This window comes from Cebidichthys violaceus, unplaced genomic scaffold (assembly GCF_023349555.1).
Source record: "Cebidichthys violaceus isolate CVI_PGR_0920_01 unplaced genomic scaffold, fCebVio1.0.p SCAF_3, whole genome shotgun sequence".
NCBI lineage: Eukaryota > Metazoa > Chordata > Actinopteri > Perciformes > Stichaeidae > Cebidichthys > Cebidichthys violaceus.
This window is the reverse complement of record NW_027176483.1, coordinates 22,291,996-22,319,047: the sequence shown is the minus strand read 5'-3', so window position 1 is coordinate 22,319,047 and position 27,052 is coordinate 22,291,996. Positions and strand designations below refer to the sequence as shown.

The window sequence follows — 27,052 nt, the reverse complement described above, 5'->3', positions numbered from 1 at the left end:
AAATAGTTCTGTTACGGTATGTCAAAGAGTCATAGTATGTCAAAAAATACATTCTATATAATGTGAATTAAAGTCACAGCATAGAATGTCAAACTGTCCTAAAAACATCAAAGTGCATTATAGTGTGTATATATATATATATATATATATATATATATATATATATATATATATATATATATATATATATATATATATATATATATATATATATTGTATAGTACCCTGAAAAGTCAGTAGAAAAGCCACAAACCACTGCTAATTTTGTTCTGATGCAATTATAATTGTAATTTGTGACTTAAAACTACAATAGTGATAATTTAGTGACAAAGCTGATAAAAAACAAACAAAAGCTTGTTATGATGAAATGGTGCAAAAGTTAGAAAGCGGATGAACGTTTAACGTATTGATGTATTTAATTAAAAGTAGAGGAGGATTTGTTTCTCTAATGTTCCCTGAAGAGGTGGTGGTTGAAGAGAAGACAACAAAAGACAGAACCAGAGGACACAGCTGTTCAAAGATGAAGCAACTTTTAATGAGTCAGAATCATTCACAGAGCCACCGTAAAAGTTCACCACATCTCAGCTTTTTAAAAAGACATTATACACGTTGTCAAATTATTCTAATACATAGAGTTATAAATGATAGTATGGAGACACAGATATACAACACTTTACCCAGAGAGAGAGAGAGGGAGAGAGAGAGACACTGACTTATTATTGAGTAATGGTAGCTTTAACATATTCGGCTTAAATACTTTGTATGGGAAACATGATGCAGGGAAAGCAGGGATGAAAGAGTACATGAGCAAGTAAGATTGATTAAATACCATGGAGAAAAGGAAGGAGAAAAAAGTAATGCTCAAAATAAGGTACTATAAATATGATGTCGTGAGCCAATAGAGTGAAGCGAAACACAATGATCCTCACCCTAATGCCATTAGAGTTAGTGAAGTATACATCTGAGACTCAATGAACGCTTTAGGCTGTGACCATACAGGACACATGCAGCAGTGTGACGAGTCAGTCAAGAGTTTGAATATGGCAAGTCATTTTACCATGTAATAGCAGATACCCTCGATTCAGATCAGATGTCCACAGTAACATTCTTCTTAACCACATTTTTTATTTCAGATATCCACAATTTCTTTCTGTCTCAAAAAAATTTGAATGAACATTTTGGAAATTTGTGACAGAATTCTTACTAAGAAAAAAAACCTCCAATAAATACATTGCGACTAGTAAGAATGTCATTACAGATATCACAAATTGTCATGACAAAAAAAATGAGTTGTGGATGTCTGTTCTGGGTTTCCAAAAAGATAATAATTGGCCAAAATGGCTCACTTTAGTTATGACTAGTAACAATTGGATTGTAGATTTTGAATTGTAGAAATTGAAGGTATTCCTACTCAGAATTCTATTGCAGATATCCAGATATCTGCAATATATATATCCAGTCAAACTATTACATTTTAAAATACTTTTGATTGGAAACGTTGTAGATATCTTCGTCAAGGCTTTACCATAGGATCCCACAGGAATGGCAGACAAAAGTATTGGAGAGTCCAAACAGTGGAGGCTCTCAGAACAGATTTAGCTCATTCCTTGGCTACTGAAAGGTATTCTTCCACCAGCAGATCGGACCCTACAATTTAATTTGACAAAGGAGATAATTGATTTGCTGCTTCTAACTCAGTGAGGATTAGACGCTCCTCTCTGTTGCTGCCTCATCTTGCGACTGAGGCCGATACCACAACTGGGATTTTGCTATGCAGTCTTATGGGCAATTCGTACTTTCCAAGTCTCCATGTCTGCGCGGACCCCAATAGCCCGTACGCATAGTGAGCGCGCCTACTGTGCCTAGTCCAGTTTCAGTCCACACTCCAGTCCAGCTGGTGGGGTACGCACCTCTAGTTGGTTTGCCAAGAAGAGGATAACAAAACGGATGCCTGTTTTAAAGTAAGGTTGCACGAAGAGATCCGGTGATCCCCACAATTGTACAACCAAAGAAATAATGACATTGCCACCAACTGAAATGGAGTGTGGATCGGGAAACGTGCATGCGTAGAATTGTAGTATGAATGGAACCGTATGCACAATGGAAAGTTTGTCTGAGGCTTTACAGACCAGCTATGATTCAAAAGACTTGGGAGTTAGTGACAAAAAACAAGAACTTACATGGTAACCACTGTGAGACTTTCCGTGAATAGATATCTCTATATATGAATTGCAAAAACACTTCAGTGGGAAAATTCGGGTGAATTTGCGTCACAGTCTAAGCGCACAATGAAGGCCGGTCTAAGGTATGCCTGACATATCTTTGAGCGACCCCAGGGGTGTGAGCACACACTAAACATTATGTAAGGCCCTCAGGACTACAGACACTGCCCTTGTACTTTCTTCTCAACTGATTGTAAACCTATAAACATTCTAATGAAGCTGCTTCTCCCCAGCACCTAATAGACATTAGTAAAAACCTGACTTCCTAGAGGACACCCAGAAAAACACATTCACAGTGAGAAAGATGCAACATACCGTACTGATCCACCACGTGTGTGCTTCTACATTCTCCAACAGAACTTTTCAGTAGCATAAAAGACAAGAAGCTGTGAGTTGTTGCAGGAGATTCCTGTCCCTGCTAAATCTCCATTTTCATAAATACTGATACTTATGGAATATAGCCATTTAATATGGTTACAGTTAAATGAGAAAGCAGCCATTCATAATTAAACTAGCAATGGTATCATACAGTAGTTCTTGAAAGGTCTTAGAACGAAAGAGGCTGGGTAGGTTTACACAAGCTGTAAGAAAACGTTGGTCCTATTTCATCCTGGCATTGGGGTCGTACTTCCTACATGAATGTGTAAATTATGGTCATGAATCATGAGGCCGCACACAAAAGCATTGGAATCTGAGGCCCTTCAGCGTCTGTACGAGACGCACCAGGCTTTCAAGTAACCACCATGTGAACACAACCGCGTCATTATTAGACGATCTGAGAAAACACTCCGGGAGTGCGAGGGCGTAGTATAAAGACTGAAAAAGCCACAAAGGGGCGGGAGGAACAAACGAACACAGGACTTTCAACCAGGAAAGCGATGTTGGTGTCCGAAAGTTTTCTGTAATTTTGTTTCGTTGTTTGTGTTTTACGCAATTTAGCCATTTTAATCCCGACCATGAGTCTTTCTAAATCAAACTGTTTTTTGTTGCCTGAACCTAAGCTCGGGTTTTTGTTTAAAATCATGACGTCAACCTCGCGTTTACTGTGACTGTGTGCTGGGCTACCCAACTGTGTTATAAGGCAATGACTTGGAATGAGAACGTGTAGATGTTTGCGTCTGCTCGATCTCGATAACCTTTTACCTCCATTACGACTTTAATGCCAGGTGAAATTTTGGAGTTAAATTATTTTAGAACAATGGTGCTTTTGAGCGACTAGTTGTGAGACATTGACATCAGATACAATCACACAACACTGAGTAGTATGACAGTGGCGTACATGTAGTTGGAGCAGCTATCAAACCCTGCTAACCCTTTCTTAGTCTCCTTCAGCCTTGTGACCCATTCTCTTCCCTGACACAGATGACACATTAATACAGTTATGGCTATAATTTAGGACAAAAGTTGAGCAATGGCTTGTCATTTTGCTGTTAAGTTGACTCAACAGCAGCATAGTGTGGGTTCCGTTTGTCAAGTTAATGGATAGAGCGCTGCTTTTTAATTGCTGGTTGGTGTCATTGAGCAAAGACAGATACAATTTGTATTGATTGTGCCAGCTGATCCATGGGCTCAGACACCCAAACTAAACTCAGTCTTTGCTCACTGGCCCAATGCTTTTGCCTTTGACAGAATATCAAACCTCTCAAGCATGTCTAGCTAACGATCCCATGCCCTGATTTGTCGTTACTGGTGAGATCGGACCATTGTCCGTAAACGGGTGTATTCTAAATCATAATGTTTTACGTTTCTCAATCACCTGAATTTGCAACTTAAATAAGTTTTAAAGAAAGGATCCCAAAATGCCCAAGGTTCCACTCTTTATCCTAAATGAGCTAAACACGCCATTCGTGGACATGCAGAAATAAATAAAAAATACAAATTCTGACTGAGTGGCAAACAAAGTAAATCCCAAAATGTTGAACTGTTCCTTTTAAAATTGAAGAATGTCCTTGATTCTAGAAAATCATTTGAAATCTCAGCAGATCAACGAAACACCGACCCAATAACTTCACATATTTCTTCTACTGTCCTGACTCATACATTACCATCAAATGAGCAACTAAAAGAATCATGAACGGAAATGATTTTAATGTAGATTATCTCGTTAAAATGTTGAAACGACATCGTGTGACTAAATAAAGTAAATAAACAGTAATTACAACTAGAAAGAAAGATTATCAAAATATCTATTGGCTTTCACTGAACCGTTTAACAACACATCAAGAAGCTAAAAATAATCAAACTGGAGAAAAGGAAATAAGTTAACATATCTCAAGACGTAGAGATTTACAGTATATACATTCTTTTTAAAAAGATTGTGTTCATTGACTGGTAGCTCCGTTGTTCTCCTTTCAGTTCACACTTTCTGTTGCCAAGCAGCAGTTTGTAGTCACTGACGTCAGAGTGGATCCAGGCGTGTAACGCAACACAAAAAGGCTTCTGTTAAGTCATCCTTGAAGGCTTCCTCCAAGCCAATTGCTTGTCTTTGTGTGGCGATCACTTCTGTCCTACCCAGTGGCAGAATATTCCAATGGCTTTGGAGCATGGCAGAGGTCCACTCTTTGATTTGAAATAAAAATAAATAAAAAATATATAGAATATGTATTTTTTTCTTTCTTGAAAACAGAAAATGTAACTTCACCTTGGGTAGTTCAACGTTCTTGTCAAGCTGCAAAGGGTACAAAAAAAGCCTTCTTCTTTTCATTCATTTTTGCTTTTCCTCCCAGGGGTTCATTTTTTTCTGAATCATTTTCAACATTTTATTCTTGTTTTTGTGTTGGTTTTTTTTGCAATACATAGAGTGCTGAAAGTTTGTAAGAAAAACAAGGAAGGTTCAGCTAGTGTACATTTTTTTTAAGCAGGTAAACAAAATGTAAAAGTGCTCTTATTTTGAAAGACTTTTTGTTTGTTTGTTTCCAGTGTTTAGAAAGAAGTAGGAGGCACTTAGGTCCATCTTTATGGCGACAGACAGTCACTCAGGCCACACTTCCAGGCTCAGGATTGGAAGGTCCGGTCGGGCTCTTGCAAAAGTGAACAGCTCAGTGAGTCCAGGACTAGAAGGTGTGTATATATGAAGGCTCGGCAGATGAAAACACTGAAGCATTGGACTAGCACTAAAGAACACAACGGCTGCTGCACAGGACAGGTTTGATTTATGCATGTTGTTCACTTCCTCTATGTTTCAATGACCAGTGTTGACAAAATGAAATCTGTCCTACATATTGTCAAGTGAACAGTCCATTCCATCAACGTTTAGCAACAACTGCCTGGTCCTTCTTTCACAGATGTATGTCTGGAATGTGGTGATTTACTTCGTCAGCATTTTTAGCTTTTTTCTTTGGATTTCGTATCTGGACAATTCCGGTTGCAGTGACAAGGATACTGCCAGTTTCAGGAATAGGCATGCCAACAGAGGTTCAAAAAATTAAATGATGCAGCACCTACGTTCCTCTCTCCAGTTTTAATAGGAACCATCCACCAAAGATTATTAGGGGCAGACACCTGTCTCACAACCCAATTTGTACCCTCACAGATTTACTTAACAGACGAATGTTTAGTACTTCTGAACTGTGGGGGTCATGAAGAGCTTGCGAAACGTTTGCCATGAACACTCAAGTTCTACACGAGGGGCATTGAGTCCAATCTGGCCAAGCACTGCTGTGAAGTTAGAGAGAAATAGACAACCCTGGGCAAGATATCTTGGAACACAAAAGCTTCCACTTTTGTTTCCAAAAACACAGCTATTTCTTTAGATTACTCTGTGCAGGTCAACCTTCTGAACTTCTACATTCCACAGCAGAAGTCAAGTGTGGTTTACTGTGTGACAACCAGGCAATAGCACAAGCCGAATGAGGCCTAGCAATTTAGATGGCTCCAATTTAGGGTTTTTGAAACCTAGTTATGTTGAACCATTGCCTGACTTACCAAGGGACACAGATACATCCTTGTTAGGGTGAGGTCAAATAGCCTAGGACAGGATATTTAAAATTTAGCCAGATCGAGCCAGATTCAACCAGGCTACGTAAGGCTTCGTCAAGATAGAACCAAAACTGTTTTGATTTTGACAGTGAAATGACGATCACATAGGACATGATGGTACCTAAATCATTAGGATAAGAAAACCAACAATACTAGACCAGTACAATCAGGGTAATCCAGATCAGTCCAATTTGATGCAATCCAATCTTCATAGTCTCTTAGTCACGAGTTCATTCACAAAAGGAGCAAGGCTGGACCTAAGAAGCCTCGGCTCAACCTTTCCGGTAAGGTTCAAGACATTTCCTTTGATTATAATGCAATGCAATCCAGTTCATTCCAATCCAGTTAAACACACTTTACTCCACTTTAGTTTGTTCATCCCGATTCTTATATGTCAGGCAGTCGGATGCAACACAGTCCATTTTTAATCCCAATCCACACGGTTCCATCTTCGACTATGCTGTGAGTCCAGGCCAGACTTCCACTCTCCAAGGCAATCCATTCCCTTCTAATCCGGTCTACTCATTTGTATTCAAGTGACGATCTAGTCCAACCCAAAGCGCATCCAATTCCTTTTCCCTCTTATTCATTCCTATCCCAGTATGTCCAGATAGACCGGCGTGGCTTTCATCAGAGTGAACAGTATCTTCTGAATGTCTTTGATGTTGAGACGCTGCTGTGGCTCCCTCTGCCAGCAGCCCAGCATCATATCGTAGACTTCCTTGGGACAGAGCCTGGGCCGCTCCAGTACCCTGCCCTGAGTGATGCACTCTATCACCTGGGAAGACAGAAAGACGCACCGTCAAACAAGAAACAACATATTGCCTTGTTCTGAAGAAGCATTGGTTATGCAATTTAAAGATCACATGTAGTGCAACACACATTGGCTGCTTTGCAGAATGTGTCATTTGACCGGAAGCATCACACAGACAGAAGAAGAAGTCTTGGCACAGTAATCAACATGTAGCTGTACAACATGTAGGAACTGTTGATCAAACTGCTGCTTTTCTGGAGAGTTGAAAAACATTGATGGGAAAAAACTGTTGTTGAAATAGTGACTATATATCATTTTTAAGTGTATTACTATCATTATATATTTATAGTTTACAGTTGTGGGACTCGTAATGTATTCTGAAAATGTGATACTACAAAAGTTTACATTTTTCACCATTCCTTTTATGTTTGCTTCAGTTCTACACTAAACAATATATCACTGTTCATTGTGCACTATCTCACCTAGTTATTGATTGTGATTGTAAGTTCATTTGGACTGCTTTGTGCTTGTAAAGTGCTCTCCATGCTTTGGATAGTCTAAGAGTGAACAGAATTGTTGTATATTATACTCTAGCCAACACTTGGGTGTGAAGGCGATGTGTAGATGTTGTATTGGCTGTATTGAACACAGGGTGAGTTATTATGTTATGTCAGTCAGTTTGATACATGCTCAGAAAAGCTTGGATGTTTTCAGGGCTGACCTAGGTGTTCTGCTGATAACCTGGGTTCAGTGTCAAACACAGTGTTCACCCAAAACCAGAAAGTCATTTTATCATTAAGAATTCTATTTGGTGTCTAGAGCCAATGCCCTAATCCACCGTTGGTCTACTAAATCAGGCTGTTACAGACACTGTTCCTATCACTGCAACATGTATGTCTTCCACAACATCAATTCACATGTAATCCATGTGACTGTAAAGGTCTGGGATGGATGTATGAATCCAACATCTCTCCACTGTTACCCCGGGTTAGGGTTAACGTCCCGTGTGAATCCAGAGGTCAACATTGACCTATTTGTCCTGTAACTTCCGTACTTAAATAACCGTAGTCATTTTAACCCAAACCACGATTGTTTCCTCAACGTAACTAGTAATACTTTTGTTCCCTGCGAGGTGAACAACTAGTTTATTTATTTTGAAATTGACCCCCGTTGCTGGACATTCGTAAGAGAACGCACAAAAGAAATCTGGAATAACTTTTCGTAAAATATCATACGAGGGTATGTCGACTAAAGAGACAGTGTTGTTGCTGTTGCAATTAAATTGCTCTGTTATATTTATTATCTCAATGTAATCCACACACAATGAGCTCTCTGTATTCTGGGTTTTTAACATATTACTCTGTGAGACTCGCTCAGTCATATCTGGGGCTCCCTGCTGTCAAATAGGCTCTATTAGGTTTTCCTTATGCTCAGCACCTTTAGCAAGAGCTTCATTTCCTCTTTGTTTTTCTCTGTGCAGTCATTTAAAAAAAAAAAAAGCCTCACTGACACTTTCCACATGAAAATGTCTTCCCTCAGGCCATTTGACCAGGAACTAAGAGCAGGAACAGAAAGACAACCTGAACTATTACAGGCGCTCGCTTCCTTGTGTATGCAAGGGTACAAGCTGGAGAGGTGCAGGACCATGTTGTTTTTCAAAGACTAAACACCAACATGGGTTGAATCATTGGATAAAGTCATGTTGTGAATTTTGTAAATGACAACACCTATCTTTGTTTTCAATAAATTGTGACTTTAGATAATTCCAGAGACGAGGACTTGCTGCAGCTCACGCAGTGTGTGTGTGTGTGTGTGTGTGTGTGTGTGTGTGTGTTTGAGAGAGATTGGCAGAGTGATGGAAAGAGAAGGTGGAAAGTTAGCTTATTTCTCATTCTTTTGCTCTGTCTAGTTATATTTTGGTAATGTCCCCATGTGTTCCGATCTGTTTTAATTAGCTGTCGATGCTGTTTGTGGGTGAACTCAATTTTGTGCTTTCCACGGAACCAACTCCGTCAGCGCTCTGCTGCTCGCGCACCTTCTGTCTTGAATCTTTTTCGGGTCGCTTGTGCTTCGGCCTCGTCTTCGTTGTTCGCCTTAAAGCTACTGGCGACGAAGCGCAACAACTCTGGCGCTGATGTTTCCCGTTAAAAGCCTTCCAGTGGCTCAGAGGGCAAAATCATTCATTACGTGAGAAACGTCTGCAGGAAGTGTTCGTTTCCATTGACGGCAGTTAACAGCGATCAAAACGAACGAAGCAATTAGTTACATCAAGAGTGGTGAGTATGTTATACATATGTTGTTTTTACTTACACACATGCATTTTACTTTGATCTAACTACATTCTTACACAAGAATTGTACTTTTTACTTAATATAGTATTATTTCTACATTTGACTGGCCTTTGTATTGCCCATTGTGGATGCAATTTAAGAAATGGCTTTTGTATGATTTTCGTCAGTTACGCACACACACAAACACACTCGGCCGAACGCATGATCTCCCCGCTGGCATACGCCTGGCAGACACAATAAAAGAGCAGAAGCCTGGATGTGCATGAATATCAGAACGGGACCCATGATGTCTGCAAAGGAAGCCTCATAAAAATGTGATTCTACAACTGTGTGTGTGTGTCATACTCTACAGAATATTTCTGTTTGTCAGGCTGATCTCCGTGGGATATCCGCATGAATTGGACGCCACAATTCACAAGTCCCTTTTTTATTTCCCCAGAGCACAAACAGACCATAATGAATCTGCGCGGAGTTAGGCTTGTTGATCGATACCTACTGACTCAATTTCTACCACCAGCTGCTGAGCTTGCCGCCTCTCCGGTCCATCCTTTTGTTTTTTGAACAAAAAGTGCCCACTTATGGAAATGCCAGCGCTCTACCTACACTCACTCAGAGATGGAGGACGAGCAAGCTGCCACTGTTGGAGCATATCCCCCCCCCCCCCCCCCCCCCCCCCCCCACCAACAGGGTAAGAAACTCGTTGTTCAGGTACAATGTGAATGCCAACTCTATTGTTGCTGCATTTGGCATGGTGATAAAATAAACATCTGAACGACTGTAGAGGCCGAGAGTCCATGCACCTTAATGTGCTCTTGAGGATGAAGGAACTAGTACCAGGAACAGGAAGTAGTCTTTCTGCACTGCTGAGCTATAACTCATCTCTTGATACCTGGTTTTTGTCAGTTGGACAGCACTGTATGGGAGCTCTGGCAATAAAAGTCATACATGACTTAAAACAGACTTCTACCACATGTTAGGTTGTGTTTAATTGTTTCTACCGTTTTATTTTGACATCCCTGCCTCTTGTGTTCTGTGTTCACTTCCTGTCCTTGTCCGTTTCCCGCCTCTGTGATTGTCTGCCCCGCCCTTAATTGAACCCTGCTGTGTCTCGTCATAAGCACCCTCCCAGTGTATTTAAACCCTGTGTGTCCCTGTCTCTGGTCGTCTGTTGCGTAACCTGGTCTGCTGTGCTCTGGTCTACCTGTATAAGACCATTCATGGTATGGTCCCTGTGTTGGTCTCCTGATTGTTTTTGGTATCCTCATCCCTTTTTCTTTCATGTTTGTTGGACTTGCCAGTTTGACTTTGGACATTTTTTCTTTTCTCATTAAATTCTCATCTCACAAATCCTTCTGCTCCCGCATCTCTCTGCGCTTGGGTCCATCCCCTACCAGTCTTTCCCATAACCCTGACACCGCATGCAGTTTGTACATAAGATCAGATACAGTACCTCATTATTGGCGAGCTGGAACCACGGCTGTTTGCCGTAAGTGAAGATCTCCCAGAGGATGACTCCGAAGCTCCAAACGTCACTCTCTGTGGTGAACTTCCTGTACATGATGCTCTCTGGAGGCATCCAGCGGATAGGCAGCATGGTGTGACCTCCCACCTGAACACACACATAGAAGAAAGAGGTTTTAGAGATGAGCGTGAAATGAGTATGATAAAGTGTATGATGAATATCTTACCCTTGATGCCTTTGGGGGATGATTTCGCCATCATTGAAACGCCACAATTATTGAGGGACACACACAAATTAGTCAAACTTACATGTGGTCACTTGCTCATACAATGCCATTATTTTGCAAGTCACAAGCAAATATTATATATTGACAATCCCAGGTTTACAATCTGGAATCAACTTTGGGATTTATAATGGAAAATTCCATTTTATTACATTTTTCTGGAAAAACAAACTGTATTCATCAAAATAACTGACCTGATCTCTTTACCGCTAACCAAAGGTACAAATAGTGCCTATTGTTTCCCAAAATGTGTTTGGGTGGACGTCCAACCCTGTCTTCTCAAAATGATGTTTGTATGCTACTGCTTTGTTTTGAGGCCAACGTCATGGCTGCAGTTAAACTGTTCTTTGTGTCCCGTATTCCGTAGGTCCAGACCAATCCATCCATAGAAGCCACGCCCATTTGGCTGCACTTCTGGTGGCCAAGCTATCGCTCCACGTGCACTGACCTACTTAGAACAAGCATGCAGTTCATATGCGTGATTCTAGCAGAGTTTTAGTGAACTTCTAGAAGTTACATTCACAGTTAACATTCTTAAAACTGTATAAAGCGAAACAGTGACCAGTGACATTTTAAAAGCACTGTTCTCTGCAGCTACAAATCATGGACCCTGTGGCATTTCACTATTAGTTTGTGAATACAAAACTCTACGCACAATGCTGATAATGAGGATCCAATACAAACCCAATACAGCCTCCTGAGTTCTACTGAGTTCTATCATACAGCAGGTCACTTCCTGTGGATTCTGTCATTGGGTGGACTTTTCCTCTAATCAGACATGAGTAATGGTGAGGATATGAGAAGAATATCTTCTCTATTATCCGACAGCGTGTACATCAGACGGACTGAATCATTATTCATCTGCTCCTGCCTGCTCTCCAACTGCTGTGAAATCATAAAGCAGCTTGACTAATTTAGTCAAATATGTGCCTCCTAATCACGACTCACATAATGAATGACCTCCAGTGTGCCGCTGACTAATCGACCTTCCTGCACCCCTCCTCCCTCCTCTGTCTGATTCCCCGTCACCTCTTCCTCCTATCCTGCCATCCTTTACTCGTTTCTCCATCATAAATTAGTCATTTCTTCAATATTCAATGAGCACTTTTACAACTTTAATTGAGTCTGTTATTAGTGATCATTACTGTGTGTAACCTGTTCTCTCTCATCATTAACATACACTGACTTGAATACTTGCAGAATTGTTCCAGGCATGAGAAATCCAAGGGGTGAAGCTGCATCTTCATTTAATCCATTTCCATGAAGATAATGCTTCTGCAGTATTTCACTTTTGTCAACAGAAGTTATCATCAGTCACCATCAATCATTATTGGAGTGAATGAAGAGTGGCAGCCCAACCACATGACATCACCGTGCTTTGATTTTGCTTAATTAATGACTAAGTTTTGGTGGTGGATATAAACACACCCCTATAAACTAGAGAGAGTGCTGTCAGAAGTTTGTGCTTTACATTGGACATTTAACCCGTCGTGTGTTGCAATGGTGACGAGTAGTTGTCTAACATTCAGAATGTCTGATGATCCATAAGCTCACTGTGTTACAATAATCCATATTTTAACTATAATACATAGCTCAATAGTCATAGTCCAGCAGGTGCTCTTCCATAGCTGGGTAATTATTAAAATAATGGTGGCTGCGTCCCAGTACTAGGACTCTGGTCTCGTGCATGCTGACTCACTATCATGGCTCATTGCTGGCTGTTCTCATTCACTGTTTGGACTTATACCTACAAAAAGTAATGCAATACAAATTTGGATACAACCCACTTAATGGTGAGCAGGGTGTGCAGGGCGGCCGCCGAGGAAGTCAGGGGGATGTAGTATGAAGAGAGACAAAATAGGGGTGGATGGATTGGTCAAAGACACACAAAAGTTATTATGGACTTATTCTAACTTACTTTTGCTTAACTTACATAACTACTTTAGTTTGTGACGTAAGTTAAGTAACTAACACACAACTTTCACCCCGGAGATCGCTGTTGGTCAACATTGACTTATTTTAACGTACTTTTGTTGCGTAACCTGCGTAACTACTTTTGTTACGTAACTTCTGTAATTAACTCCGAACGGAAGTTACGTAACAAATGTACTTATTTTAAGCCAAACCACAATCTTTTCCTAAACCTGATTAGTTTTCTGCACTGTGAGGGCTTGCCCAGGCGCACTCAGGTGTTGCTGGACATTCGCAAGAGAACTTTTTGTAAGATGGCATGCATACCGTTGTCTGAGGATACGTTGCTCGTGAAGACAATTAACAAAGCTATGAAGCTGGAGGGCTGGTTCTGTAATCCCATTTCAAACAGTGAGCATGGCTGATGCCCCCAACGTTGCACCCCTGGCCTGATGTGGCGTCGTGTCTGATGTGATCGCATCGTTCTGAGGGAAAGCACGACAAAACCTGAACCCTGAAATCATTTTGTCATGCTCTCAAATTGAGGAGTTCAAATTGAGTCCACTCTCTTGAATAGAGAGAGAAAAAAGCTTGATTATTTTCTACCTGTCTTTCCAGAAGATGATTCTGGGACAGCACTTTTCCGTAGATTTTAAATGCTCTGCATTAATCGCATTCGTTCAAAGGCTTCATGTTCTCAGGCTTCGTGTTCAAGCCCAGGGTTACTGCTAGCCTCGGGCCAAGAGCTGGCCTGACTTTAATCATTCTCTGGTTCCAGCTTCTACATTTTTTTTTATGTGACTGTAAACTCAATATCTATGTTTGTCAAAGAAGACAAAGAAACAGGAAGAAGTCACCTTGGGTTCGTTGAAATTGTGATTGACTTTCTTCACAATTTAAGTAGGTAAAGCATCAATATTCAGAACAATATTTCAAGACTGAGCTGCCATAAGGGTAGAGGTAGATGGAGATATATGCACTGCAGCTTTGGTTTTGTAGCCGGAAGCCGGGTACAGCTGTGAGCATGCAGCGCAGAGACGCTGGTACTCCATCTGACCCTGAAGTCCTGCATGCTTCGGTGCAATCTGCTCAGTCTGAGCTGTAGACAGAGTTCCCAGAGTTCTATTTGACTGCAGGCGAACAATCTGCACAGGGAGGAGGATCACTCTGGGGGAATGATATCCTCTGTCCCGTTGGCTGTCTGAGTTTGAATTGTAGACAGCGGACGCATGTTAATCAGCCAGTCATTCTGTCCTCTCAGACGGAGTACAGCTGGGAGGACATGTGGCCCTTGTGTCTGGAAAAGGACATTATTGGCTTACTTGCCAGGAGATTAACTCAATTTAAAAAATACCAATAAAAACAGGAAATTGTGGAAGTTGTTTATTATTGTAACCAAGACGACGAAGGTCCTGCGACCCAAACCGAGATGTTTCTCTAAGCTTAGGTAGGCCAAGGTGCACTGTGTAACGCCTAGCCACGTGCCCCACAGAAATAAAGGGCAGCATTCCACCTCTACTACTGGGTCGATACAATCTTAATTCACGGTCATCAGTTCTAAAACAAAAGTACTAACTTTTCCCAAGTACTAACTAACAACACATTCAACCTAAACAACATTGTGCTGCATTGAGGTGAAGGTCGGTGAGTGTACACAAGGGAGTGAAGAAGTTCACTGCTGATAAGGGTAAAGATTTAAAGAGAGTCAGTTGGCCGTCGCTGCTGCTGCTGTCTACCACTGGGCCCCGCTGAGACATCGGAGCAGCCATTAAAAAGAAAGCAGTCCACAGAAGCTACTTAGGGGGATGGGACTCGATGGAGTCATTGACATTTACTGCCAAATACAAATTATTTCCCACCATGCCAATTAACGTGCTGAGAGAGTCTCCTGAAAATCCCTGTGAGCCGCTGGTACAAGCGTCTATGAAGACAAACCTCTTCTGCACAGGAAGGAGACGTAACAGGCGGTTTCTCTATCTGGGACCCACATGATCGTTTTCAACATCTCATCCAGGGCTCATTAAAACATTACAAATCCTTAAAAAAACAGCTGCAGGCTGAATCATTTAGAGAAGCTACAAAGTTACTCATAATGGGATGGCCATTTAAGTTATAGCAGCCTCCTTTCCCACAGCTATGGCACACTGGTACCAATCAGATGTCCATCCTCCATCTGTCCACTGCTGACATGTTGAGAACAAAACTTAGATGGTCCAAAACCACAATGAAAACCTCCAAAGGTGAGTCTGGATGGGTGATGTCATGTTCCGCTACATCTACCAAAAGCACAACACATGTATTGGATGGTGAAGAAGGCATCCAATAAAGGTCAAGGAACTATATACTGTATGTGTCGCGTGTCCGTTTCCGCTCGTTACTGCTCGTTGCATGCATGGTGTCTTTTCTAAAGTAACTTCAAACTTAGTTTCAGCCTTTTACGTTTTTTCAAAATAAACTCCCAGCAACAAAATGACTTAGTTAGGTTTAGGCCACAAAAGTACCTGGTTAGACTTAGGAAAATGTTGTGGTTTGGCTTAAAATAAGTGTCCTACTTTTGTTTGGTAAAATGTTTACCTTTTTTAACATAACTGGCATTAGTTAAGCACGAATCTTGCATTACCAAACTAAAATATGTCAATGGGACACGAACAGCGGCGTCCTTGTTGAACGTCTTTGAGCGTTTTGACCCATCCGTTCACAGCTGCAATCCGCCACACGGAGCTTTTCTCCCGCTATACTACGTCAGCTGCTCTGACCAGTATGGGGTATGGATGGGTTTAAAATGGAGAAGCCTGGTTAATCTCATACGGACACTTAAGGGTGCCTGGGTTACGTTGATGTCAGACGCTGAGCGGCACGGTTGGCAGTTACAACGGGTCGGCTTTGGACGTCCAGGTTCACAAATATCACACACAATTAAAATTGACTGTTTGGTTCTCACTGAGAAGCTATTTTTGGTTGCACAAATAACCCTAGCACCAAGCTCTTGAGCTAAGCCTTACTGCTGCTGTCTTTTCCTACAGTTTGACACTGGCACTTTCATTTAGCAATCAAACTTTGTTGTGTCAGTGGCCACAGTATAAATTTGAATATATTCAGCGTGCAAATTTGTGAAAGTTGACATCTTATTCTGAGGCTGACATCAGAGGGAACACAGTATCCCAAGATGAACAGGTTAATCTTCTGGGAGCAGGGATGCGCTTAGTTCATTCCATTGCCTAAAATTGGCCCTGTGTGAATGAGACATGCATACTGTGTACCGCAATTACTTTTTCAATTGGGGTAAATACATGGGGAGAAAAGAAAAAGGTGTGTTTGCATGAAACAAAAGTCTCTTACCCTGTAATAATCTGTGCTGTAAATGTCTCTAGACATGCCAAAGTCTCCTATTTTCACCAGAAGTCCGTTCCCAACCAGGCAGTTCCTGGTTGCCAGATCGCGGTGCACAAAGTGTTGCGACGCCAAGTAGATCATCCCAGCTGCGATCTGACTGGCTATGTGAAGCATCTGGGACAGACCCAGCTCCCCGTTGGTCTGCAGAGGCTGTCCATCCACCAGGATCATGGCGTCTGGCCCGTGGGCTCTGAGGAGGAAGGTACAGAGTGAGTTAGGAGCTCAGGAAATCTCTCACAATCAAACGTTTGACATGCGAGACAACCCTAACGTCAGCCGGTGTCATGTAGCTTAGCGTTTTTGCAGTGAAGAGGCACACTGCTGCTTTTGCACGTTGTAGCTCATTAAATCCAAATTGTGCACATTGCACAACTGCTGGCCTACATATCACCAATTTGATTTCCTTCCTTTCGGCAGCCATTGTTTCAAGTCATTTTGGTATAGTATGAACATGATCTTGTAGACCCTTGAAACGTGTTGAGATAGGTGATTCACAGTGGCCTGTGATCCATTCATGTCCCTCCTGCAGTTGCAATTGAGAAGTAAATATTTGAATGAGATATAGTTTTTATTTGTAGTGTTAACATCTAGATAGATGGCTATATAGATACTTTATTCATCCCCAGGGGGAAACTAGTTTTTCATTTGTTACATTAACGTAAATCATACATTGAAATGTGTGAAGACTAATAAAACAGAGCTGCCTACAGTCTTTGCCTTGGTAGCGATGGACGAAAAAAAAATGAATCTGTGGCAGAACATTTTAAGTCCAAACATTTGCTCGAGTGGGTTGACAAAAAATGTTGGCCCAGTTTGTCATAGTGCCAATATTATTTCCAAACTAACCTGGCAACACAGCTGAGTGGCTAAACGGCCTCCAGCTTCTAGCTAAGACCACCAACAATGAATAGAGAATCTGTGTAAAAAGTATTGTGATGTGGGATTACAGGAATGTTTCAAGTAATATCTTTCATATTCATGAATTTGAATGTCTGAACGTCCCTGAACAAAACAAAAAAAAACACAAGTGATCCTTTTAGATAAGAGTATTTCCCAAAGGAACACATGGAACAATACATCTCCATGCTCAATTATTCTGCATTTGTATTTGTGCTCGTATCTGCTACATTAATGCTAATCCCTGATTCAATTCTACGCTACATTCTCTGTTGTGTGTTATACATACATAGCGTTGTGGAGGACACGTGGAGCCACTTTTCCAGTAAGTCTCCCTGAATTAAGTAGTCCAGCTTGTGAGGTTGTCGGCTCTTGTGTCCACCTGGCATTCTCTTTTTCTGCCTGTGTGTGTGTGTGTGTGTGTGTGTGTGTGTGTGTGTGTGTGTGTGTGTGTGTGTGTGTGTGTGTGTGTGTGTGTGTGTGTGTGTCAACATAACAGCTGTGCATGCAAGAGTGCGCTGTGTGTACAGTTGGTTTGTCGGTGAATAAATGCTACAACTCCTCGAGACCCAAGTTCCTGAGTCTTGCTTGCCAACTGCTGTTCAAAGTGTAGGCAGTTAGCGCCTGCTGCTAACGCCAGCTTCAGGCTCAGGCTCAGGACCAGCCATTCTCAATTTAGTGAGCTGCTTCGCTTGTTTTGCTTGTTAATATATATTTTTAACTGATTGCATTAATTTGTCCCATCCATCTATCCATTTTCCTCTGCTTATCTGGGGTCGGGTCGCGTTGGCAGCAGGCTGACCCAGACTTCCCTCTCCCCCGCAACATGTTCCAGCTCATACTGGGGGATCCCTGGGGGATCACAGGCCAGCAAACCGCCCCATTAATTTGTCAACATTCTTACTGTTGGTTAACGGTTAATTATTTATATCCGGATCCAGTGGATTTGCATACATTTACAAAAATGTCCATCACACGATGATTCATCAAAAAAAAGGAAGTCAGTGACACTTCTGAGTTGTGACTCTGCATCACCGATGCAGCACAGCGATCACCGCTACGTTCCAACAATGTGTCAGTGCCGGTTTGGAGGGAGCGATGGGGTTCAGAGACTGAGGGAGGACAGAGTGTGAGTTGTGTTTAGTTGATACAAAGTGTACCCAGTAGTCAGTGTGTGTGTGTGTGTGTGTGTGTGTGTGTGTGTGTGTGTGTGTGTGTGTGTGTGTGTGTGTGTGTGTGTGTGTGTGTGTGTGTGTGTGTGTGTGTGTGTGTGTGTGTGTGTGTGTCTTTTCAGCTTCACTGAGTTTTAAGTCTCTAATGGAGGAAGTGATGCCAATGAAGTGGCAGCTTGGTGTGTGTGTGTGTGTGTGTGTGTGTGTGTGTGTGTGTGTGTGTGTGTGTGTGTGTGTGTGTGTGTGTGTGTGTGTGTGTGTGTGTGTGTGGTTTGGAGGGCAACGGGTGCTGGCTAAATTAGCAGTATGTCCTGGAAGAATTGATGCCAGCACTTTAATGGAAACACAATTACTGAGTCAAAATTAGCATCGGAGGCACAAAGAGACTCGCTGAAACGCTGTCCCATACAAGCATGCGTGTGCAACACACACACACACACACACACACACACACACACACACACACACAGTGAGAGTCACACATAAGCACTGGTAGACTTTGCTTCCTGGCGGCGGACTAAGTACCAATGTTCTATTCTGCGGGGCAAAGCATCCTGGGAGCCAATAACATCTAATCACAGCAGACATAATGCAGCTCATTAGCTTACCAACCGCAATTTACAATTTGGGCATTTAGCTTGTGCTTTTATCCAGAGCAGCTGCAGGTAGAGAGGGGCTGCAGAGTCGGACTCGGCTTGGGACCTCCTTGTCAGGAGATAAGTGAGGAAAGGACCCGAGGAGAAAGGAAGAATAAACTATTAGCAACGGATCACGAGGTGTGTGTGTGTGTGTGTGTGTGTGTGTGTGTGTGTGTGTGTGTGTGTGTGTGTGTGTGTGTGTGTGTGTGTGTGTGTGTGTGTGTGTGTGTGTGTGTGTGTGTGTGTGTGGTGCATGGTGGGTAAACAGAGACCAGAGACGAGGCTTCCTGCATCCTATGAGTGGTTAAGTAAAAGGTTTCAGGTTTAGTCGATTATTCAAAAAGTAAACACTTTTTCTTTTTTACTCTCGGCTCTGCTCTGCTAAAAGAAGTCTAGTTTTGATGCACAGAGCAGGTTGAGCCGGGCAGTATTGTGTCATATTTTGCAGCATTATGTATATTGTATTATAATTCACATTTTATTTGACATTTATTTCTACTTTACATAGTGGTTTCATTCATTTGTTCCCTTATATTTCTTTATAAGGGCAACTCTAATGTACACATTTCATTTCGGGATCAATCAACTATACTCAAAGATTTAATTTGTGCAAAATTGACGTTTGTTTGATTGAGAAGGGTGCTCAGTGAAAGATCATTGAGTTCATCCTCTGGTGAGCATGAATTTGCTCAATACATGTAATGCTAATGTGCCCATTAGATTTGTATATCTGTAAGAGAATAGTTTGACCAACACAGTGGAGTCAGAGGAAAAGTTAGGTTAAGTTATTTATTTATTTATTTATTATATATATACAGTATGTATATATATATATATATATATATATATATATATATATACACACAAAGCAAATCTGGTGGCTATTTGCCATCAATACATTCTGTTTTCCTTGCATTGGACCAAACTGTTGGTGAGATTGAAAGCACACTTATTTACACCAAGGATGCACCAGCATCCGTCTGTTTTCTACATCTCAGCCATCAATCGCCATGTAACGGCTGGAGCGGCTCCACACTGTTCCTTACTTAAGGCTGACACAGTTTTACATAATGCTCCGAGTGGAACAGTTCCCGCTGTCAGCCTGTCACTCCGTCAGACGGGCTCATTCATCAATCACCGTGGGTCGCACTTGAACTAGTACGACGCGGCTCTAACAAGGCTCTGCAGCGGGGCACGCCGACCGCGCTCAACATACTTGATGGCGGAAAAGGAGTCTGTCATTTATATTTACGACTTCATAACAGGAAGCTCACTAAAAAACATTTTTCATAAACAGCCTGGCAGGAGTCGGCGAGGGGGTTTTACCTGCAGAGAAGGAACGTAAGGGTCTAGAGGAACAGGGGGGGGGGTTGTAGTCCAGTGATGAGGTTCAAACTAAGGCTTCAACCTTTCAGTTGTTCATGGAGACGGGCCCATCCATCACTACGAGCTGGGACACGGCTCTCTGTGAGCACGCTCGGGTCGACCTCTGTGGACCTGTTCTACTCTGAGTACTGATGAGGGAACGTTTGATCGCTGGTCTGAAATACCACAGAACAGTAAAACAAGGTCAAGGCCCAAACTCAAGACCGGTGACCGGTGACCGGTGAGGAGGACGCACCGAGGAAGGAAGATCTAACACTCGTGAGGCAGCGCTCACTAAGTATGGAGACGGTGGTGGATGGTAACAAAGCACATTGTCCATTAATTCAATGATTGTATTAATGGAAAACAATATGGACATATAGCACTTTTTACTACATTTAACTACTGAGTGTGTACATTCACAATGCCCAGACAAAACATTAAATATGAATAAATATCATACACTGTTGGAGATCTAACAAGCAGAACATCTTACCTCAAGCTTCACATCTTCACTTTGTTTTTATTTTGTGTTTTCAGGGTCAAGAATTGATGGTTATGTTTATGTTTACTTACATTAGCTTCAGTAAATAATGCCTACACATCAGTTTGTTTTAGTATTTCACTAAAGTACTGTCCTAAGTACAATTGATGTTTTTAAATAATGTCTTGTTCCACTACATTTAATTGGCAATTTTGTTAGTAGTTACTGTACTTTTTCAAAGAAAATATATGATCACATGACCAATATGCGATTGGGAAATATGATACATTGTCACAGGTACCCAAAAGTCTCTAAGTCTGATGTAAATAGTTTCTTCTCCTGCATTTATGAAAAGGATAATCATTCTAAGTTTCTCATGTTTTCGTCTGTGAAAAAGGTGAAATGAAATAATAATTTCCCTGAGTTCCTTCTGTTTTGTTTTTCATCGGTTAAAACAGGTGAAACAGTTTGGGTTTTGGTCAGGATTCTTTTTCGCTCGTTGTTGTAACTCTCATTTCGGCCACAAGAGGCTGAAGTTCCACCCCCACCCCATGTTCTGAATAGGACAAACATAATCAAGGTGAATTTTTACTTCTCCTTGCTAAACACAAATTACACATATTGTGTGCTTACAAGTTATGTAAATTAAACTCACCTGAAAGAAAAACAAAAGAATGCTTTTAGTCTCATTTAGATTATGTGGTAGTGTTGCACTTCAGCCTCTTGTGGCCAAAATTAGTATTACAACAACAAACACTTGAACATGATTAGAATAGCCTTCTAGTTATGTAGATTAAGTAAATATCTTGGAGGACTTTTTTGCAATGGATATTTTTACATTGTGGTACTACTACTTGTATTCTCAGGACAACTCCAGTTTGTTAAAACTTTGTATTTGTTGGTTAAAAGCTGACATTTAACCAGATTGTTATTTGGAGGTCAAACAGAAAGCGTTGCAGCAGGGTGAGGAGCTGTAAACTGATGTCAGAGAGGTTCTGACTGCTCATGTCTGTTGAACCATCTGAAAATAAAAAGTGTGGCCTGATCTCAGCAGTTACTCTGTTGAGCATAATGCTACAGCCAATAGAACCAAAAGCCAGAGCTACAAAAAACAAAACAAGTTGTAATAAACCGAAATGATCCTTAAAGTAAAGGACTACTTCTTTAACCAGTGGCATTGGGGCAGTGGGCTGTACATATTTCAATCTGTTTATTTTGTGATGTTCACATCAAAAGATGGTTTAACATTATTACCCTCAGCTAAAATAATATGCGGTAAGAGGGAAGCTTCTGGATATTTCTCTGGTAACTGCTTGCGGCTGTTGCCTGAGCCATGTGATCGGTCAGCTGTGTGGAGTTGAGAACTTAGGAAGGGTTTGAACTCATCTCTCTGCCTCTAACTTTTTCACTCTTCACTTTTTCAGCATAGAGTGCGACACCATATTCTTGGAGAGAAGCACCCATGTCATTAATTCACACACACACACACACACACACACACACACACACACACACACACACACACACACACACACACACACACACACACACACATTCATACCCCATGCAAGGTGCCAACTGCCAATCAGGCCTCTATACTGTCATTCACCAGTCAGTGTCTTGCCCAAGGGACACTTCGATACGCAGACTGGAGGAGCCGAACATTAAACCGCGGATCTCCCGACGTACGAATGCAACGCTATGTGGCGGCTGAATCACGTCTGTCATCAGAAAGTCTCTTCAGCATGTGACCGCACCACCGGGAGGGGATCACAGATCACTCCACCATTGTAAAACCATTCAAACTCCAAAATCAAGTAACATGAGCTGGAACCACTGGCCCCTGGAATCTAGCCGCTAGCATGAATTTGGAAATGGTTGTCAGTATTGAAAGTTGTTATTGTGTAAAACCACTGGTAACTCCCATTAAGGCCTTATCCTTATAAAACCAATGTGTTGTACGGGGTATTTCACATCGCTTAACACCCTTAATATGTACTTAATCCTCACATACTATGCGTAAAACATCTTGGTTTCCACAATGAAAATGGAACATTTCGTGTCGGGACGAAAGAAAATATGAAATTGCTCAGTTTCACTTCCAGCCCTTCCGCCACTGGCAATTACAAGCTGCCACTGTCGCCACTCACACCACCAAGTGTTGCCTGTCTGCCGAGCTCACCTGAGAAACTTATTGAGATCCCCGTGCTTCATGTACTCAAAGACCATGATGAGGGGGTCTCCGTCCACGCACACCCCGTAGAACTTCACTATGTGCTCGTGCTGCAGGTTGGTCAGCAACTCGGCCTCGCGCTGGAAATCCTTCCTGGCTGCAAGAGTGGGGTCCTTCAGCGTCTATATGGAGAGAGGGAGAGAGAGAGAGAGATATCTCTTGTTTTTCCTTCCAGCTGCGATAGGTGATACATGACACCTTCCTTCAGACTTGGACCTAAGTTGCATAATAGACAAACAAATGTGGCACTAGAATCTGTAAAATAAAGTAGATCATGAGGAAGATACAATAGATCTCGGCTCTATTTCAGGTACCGGACCCTGTTTCTCATTGGTGCACACATGGGATGCAGCTCGACCAATCGGAGCCGCCTGTGTTCCCAGCATGTGTCGTCACAGGTCCGTGTGTCGGTCCGTTACAACGAGAAGTGCAATGCAGTTACCAGAAAAGTTGACAAAGAGAACTGAGAGTTCGAAGAGGTTTGGAGGGAGAACATTCAGCCATTTTCAGCACTAAACTTCATACCGCACCTGGATCAGTGGATCTGGTAATCACAACCAGGGTGTCTGGATTGAAGGCTGGTTAACAGTGCAGGCTTTGATCCCAAAGAAGAAGCTGTAAAAGCCTTCCAATTGCATTCAGGATGGATTGAAATCCAACTGCCCACCCCCCAAGGTGGTTTGAGGTGGGCCAAACTGCCCCTATCAAAACAACTAACAACTAAAATAACTTTAGGTTAAGGCAACACAAAACTACTTGGTTAGGCTTATCAAAAGATCATGGTTTAGTGATAGAAATATGAAGCCGACCACTTGTTTAACTCGGTTGGTGTGATGCTGTCTCTATGGGAGATGATGGAACCGTAGGGTTAGCCATAGCTCAGCGGGCCGTTCTGTTTACTCCCCATCAGCTTCAGTACAGCTGCTCATTGGTTACTGTTCATTACTCAAGATCAACTGTGAGCCAAAAGTGAGTGTGAACGCGGCGTTCACAGTGAATTTTAGTGTCCCCGTCTGGTCGCTATCCTGTTCCTGTGAAGACGGAAGTTTATTTTGAAAAGACCGTACGCATATTATGAGCGGAAATCGACACGTGTTATTGGAAAACGCACGAAAAAGATGAAGTCGTTATATGAGGACACGTTGCAATGACGTCCTGGTAGTCGGTCCTCCGCCTGAAGGAATCGATTCAAACCTCCAAACCTCTTATTACACAAGTGCAACTTTTGCAAATGTATGTGTATTTGATTTGTGTAAAGGCCAGAATTAAAACAAATATTTCAAATGCACTGACGTGACTCAGTGTGTGGATCGGGGCTAGGATCCATTGTACTGTTGAAGGAAATGTGTTTTCCTCCGGTTCAGGCTGGCCATTAAAAGATCCCTTCCTAACGCACTTTCAATGTAAATGATGGGGGGTGAAATGTGTTTATTTTTTCATTTTTTTACATTAATTATAGATTCTAAATGTAATGAAAACATTGGATCCACAGTTCCCAGAATATTACATACAATTATTACAATTATGGTAACACTTTATAAAAACTACACGCCGAGTAAATAAGTATGAGTATACACTTAATTCATCATTTATTTCCTACGTTAACACTCATTAGTATACAATTTATAACAACAATTATAAATGTTTTATTCTTGATTAATAAGCTTGTCTATTACGTGTTTGGTGATTGTGTTTTCATACTTTATAAATGATGGATTCTCCATTTGTAAATTAAGTATTATATATATATATTACAAATGAATTATTAAGGAGTTGTAGATGATTAATAACATCCTTTATAAAGTGGATGATTTATATGATTTAGATATGCACTAATGGTGTGGGACTATGTTAATATATGCTTTATAAATGCATATTAACACTGCATCTCATGATTGACTCGCCCCCTGTTGAGTACAGTGTTACTGTCACAGACAGGACAAATAAAACTACAAACACATAGTCTGTCCAAAGTTACAATAAACCACAACCACAAACAATTCACCATTTTGTCCATCAGGTGCAGCTTTACACAGTCACCCCACTACCGTCCCTTCACTCACAAAGGTTTGGCAGAGCTGCATGCATGTGTTAATGGTTCTTCAATGAGCCCGGCAGGCGATCGGATCAGTCCTTAACCGACCCTCTGACAACCCTTCCCTGGCACACCGACAGAAGGCCTTCCTGCAGCCGACTGCATGAACACTTTACTCTCTGTCATTAGACCTCCTTTAGGTTTTCAGACGGAACAAAAAGACAAACACGACAGCTGTTCCACGAACATTTCCCTGCACTTCAACTGGGTAATAGCAACCTGCCGAGGGACCCTCTGAGGAGACATTCAGTCTGGTTCCAGTCAGAAAGGGGCTCAATTATGATCAGGTACGATGCCTTCAATTTGGGCGTTCCGGCAGTCTGCACACCATGATAGCTGCAGAGGAGATGGAAGGACTCTGCTTTCCCATAATGCTTGGCAGCCAGTACATATTATAGCTGGTATAATTACTGGTTGAATTAGAGGTGGGATTGGCCTGCCCTTCATTGGTCCTTAGAAAGGAAATGACCTGTGACACCACTTTCAGAAATACTAATTAACCTGTCATGCATAAACATACGAAGGACATTTGCATAAATATCACAGCATACACATGTTCTTCATATTGATGAGTGCACCGCGGCTCGAAGACTTTAATTGATGAAGAGATGGCTTCCTGAACCTTTTTGTCAAACAAATACAAGGAGACACATTTGAGATTGGCCTAGGCCTAACCTCACTATAACAGGAAGTCTATATAGACTCATCCAGGTTGCAAGCAAAAGTAAACGGGATGCCATTACTGTGGTGGCGTCTAACTTCTAAATATGTATAACAGGCTTGGCCAGTGCTATGCTTCAAACTATGACGCTCTAGGTTCCCCTCTAGTGTCCGTTTTGGACGTGTCAGGGACGGTGTGTCTGTTGGCTCCTTAGATGCATGGTGTCTTTTCAAAATAAACTTCAGTTAAATACATTTTAGGTTTACTTACATGGTTAGGGTTAGGAAAAGGTCGTGGTTTGGTATGTTTGTTACGTCACTGGTGTTAGGTATGCAAGTTTCAGTAAACGTTTGGTAACATTTTCACACTCTAAATCAAACTCTTTACGAGATCTGCACGTGGCAACTTATTGAAGGCTAAGGTCAGGAAACGATTGTGGTTTTGATTAAGAAAAGAGCAGCCTTTGTTTTTGACTTCATGAATGGTCCACGAGTTCCTGCACTGACACAGAACATTCACACTGGAGTTCAATTGTGAGGTGCAAATTTGTCCAAAATGTACGTGATTCTTAGGATACTGGTCTACAGGCATTTCCCATAAGTATAGTAGCCATGCACACTGTCTTATGAAGCACACCGTGTTGTGTATACAATACAACCAGTATAATTTATGTGCCAAAAGACAACAGTTGACTCATTATGCATATATTAGTGCTGTAGATCATGTATTGTAAAACTACAGAAAACAACAATGCAGTCCACACACAAACAGCCTTTTCACCTGTCCTGCATCATGTGACTCAGCAGAAACGTCTATGCAGAACCACGTCCTAGATGAAAACCCATCCTGACAAAGACAAAGAGTTTGTGCGAGACAGACTGTGTGTGTGTGTGTGTGTGTGTGTGTGTGTGTGTGTGTGTGTGTGTGTGTGTGTGTGTGTGTGTGTGTGTGTGAGATTGGGCTGGCTGGTTGTAGAGATGGTAAAAAATAGCATAATGCTGCAAAGGGCAATAAATCCTGCGGGATTAAAAAGGCTGCAGCTGTAATCCCCCTATATCCTCTCTAAGACTAGCACCTGTCTGCTGCAGGTCAATGTGGCGGCCATGTTTCCATTAATAACTGCTGCGGTGCTTACAACAGATTCTCTGTCTTCGACATATGTCATGTTAATAATCCAATCCATGCCATAATATCCATATGGCAGCTTTAATGA

At 41.7% G+C, this 27,052-nt stretch overlaps 1 protein-coding gene across 1 annotated transcript in view; it reads right to left on the bottom strand.

Moving 5' to 3' along the window:
- Positions 1-513: 513 nt before the first annotated feature.
- The window catches only part of LOC137880902 (NT-3 growth factor receptor-like), a 189,845-nt gene continuing 163,306 nt past the window's right edge, over positions 514-27,052 (bottom strand). The window contains exons 15-18 of the mRNA XM_068722473.1: positions 23,033-23,205; positions 16,241-16,484; positions 10,696-10,854; positions 514-6,978 (exon numbers count right to left, since the gene is read on the bottom strand). Of these exons, the coding sequence (XP_068578574.1) occupies positions 6,793-6,978; positions 10,696-10,854; positions 16,241-16,484; positions 23,033-23,205 (762 nt within the window). The 3' untranslated portion in view covers positions 514-6,792. The remainder of the gene's footprint in view (positions 6,979-10,695; positions 10,855-16,240; positions 16,485-23,032; positions 23,206-27,052) is intronic.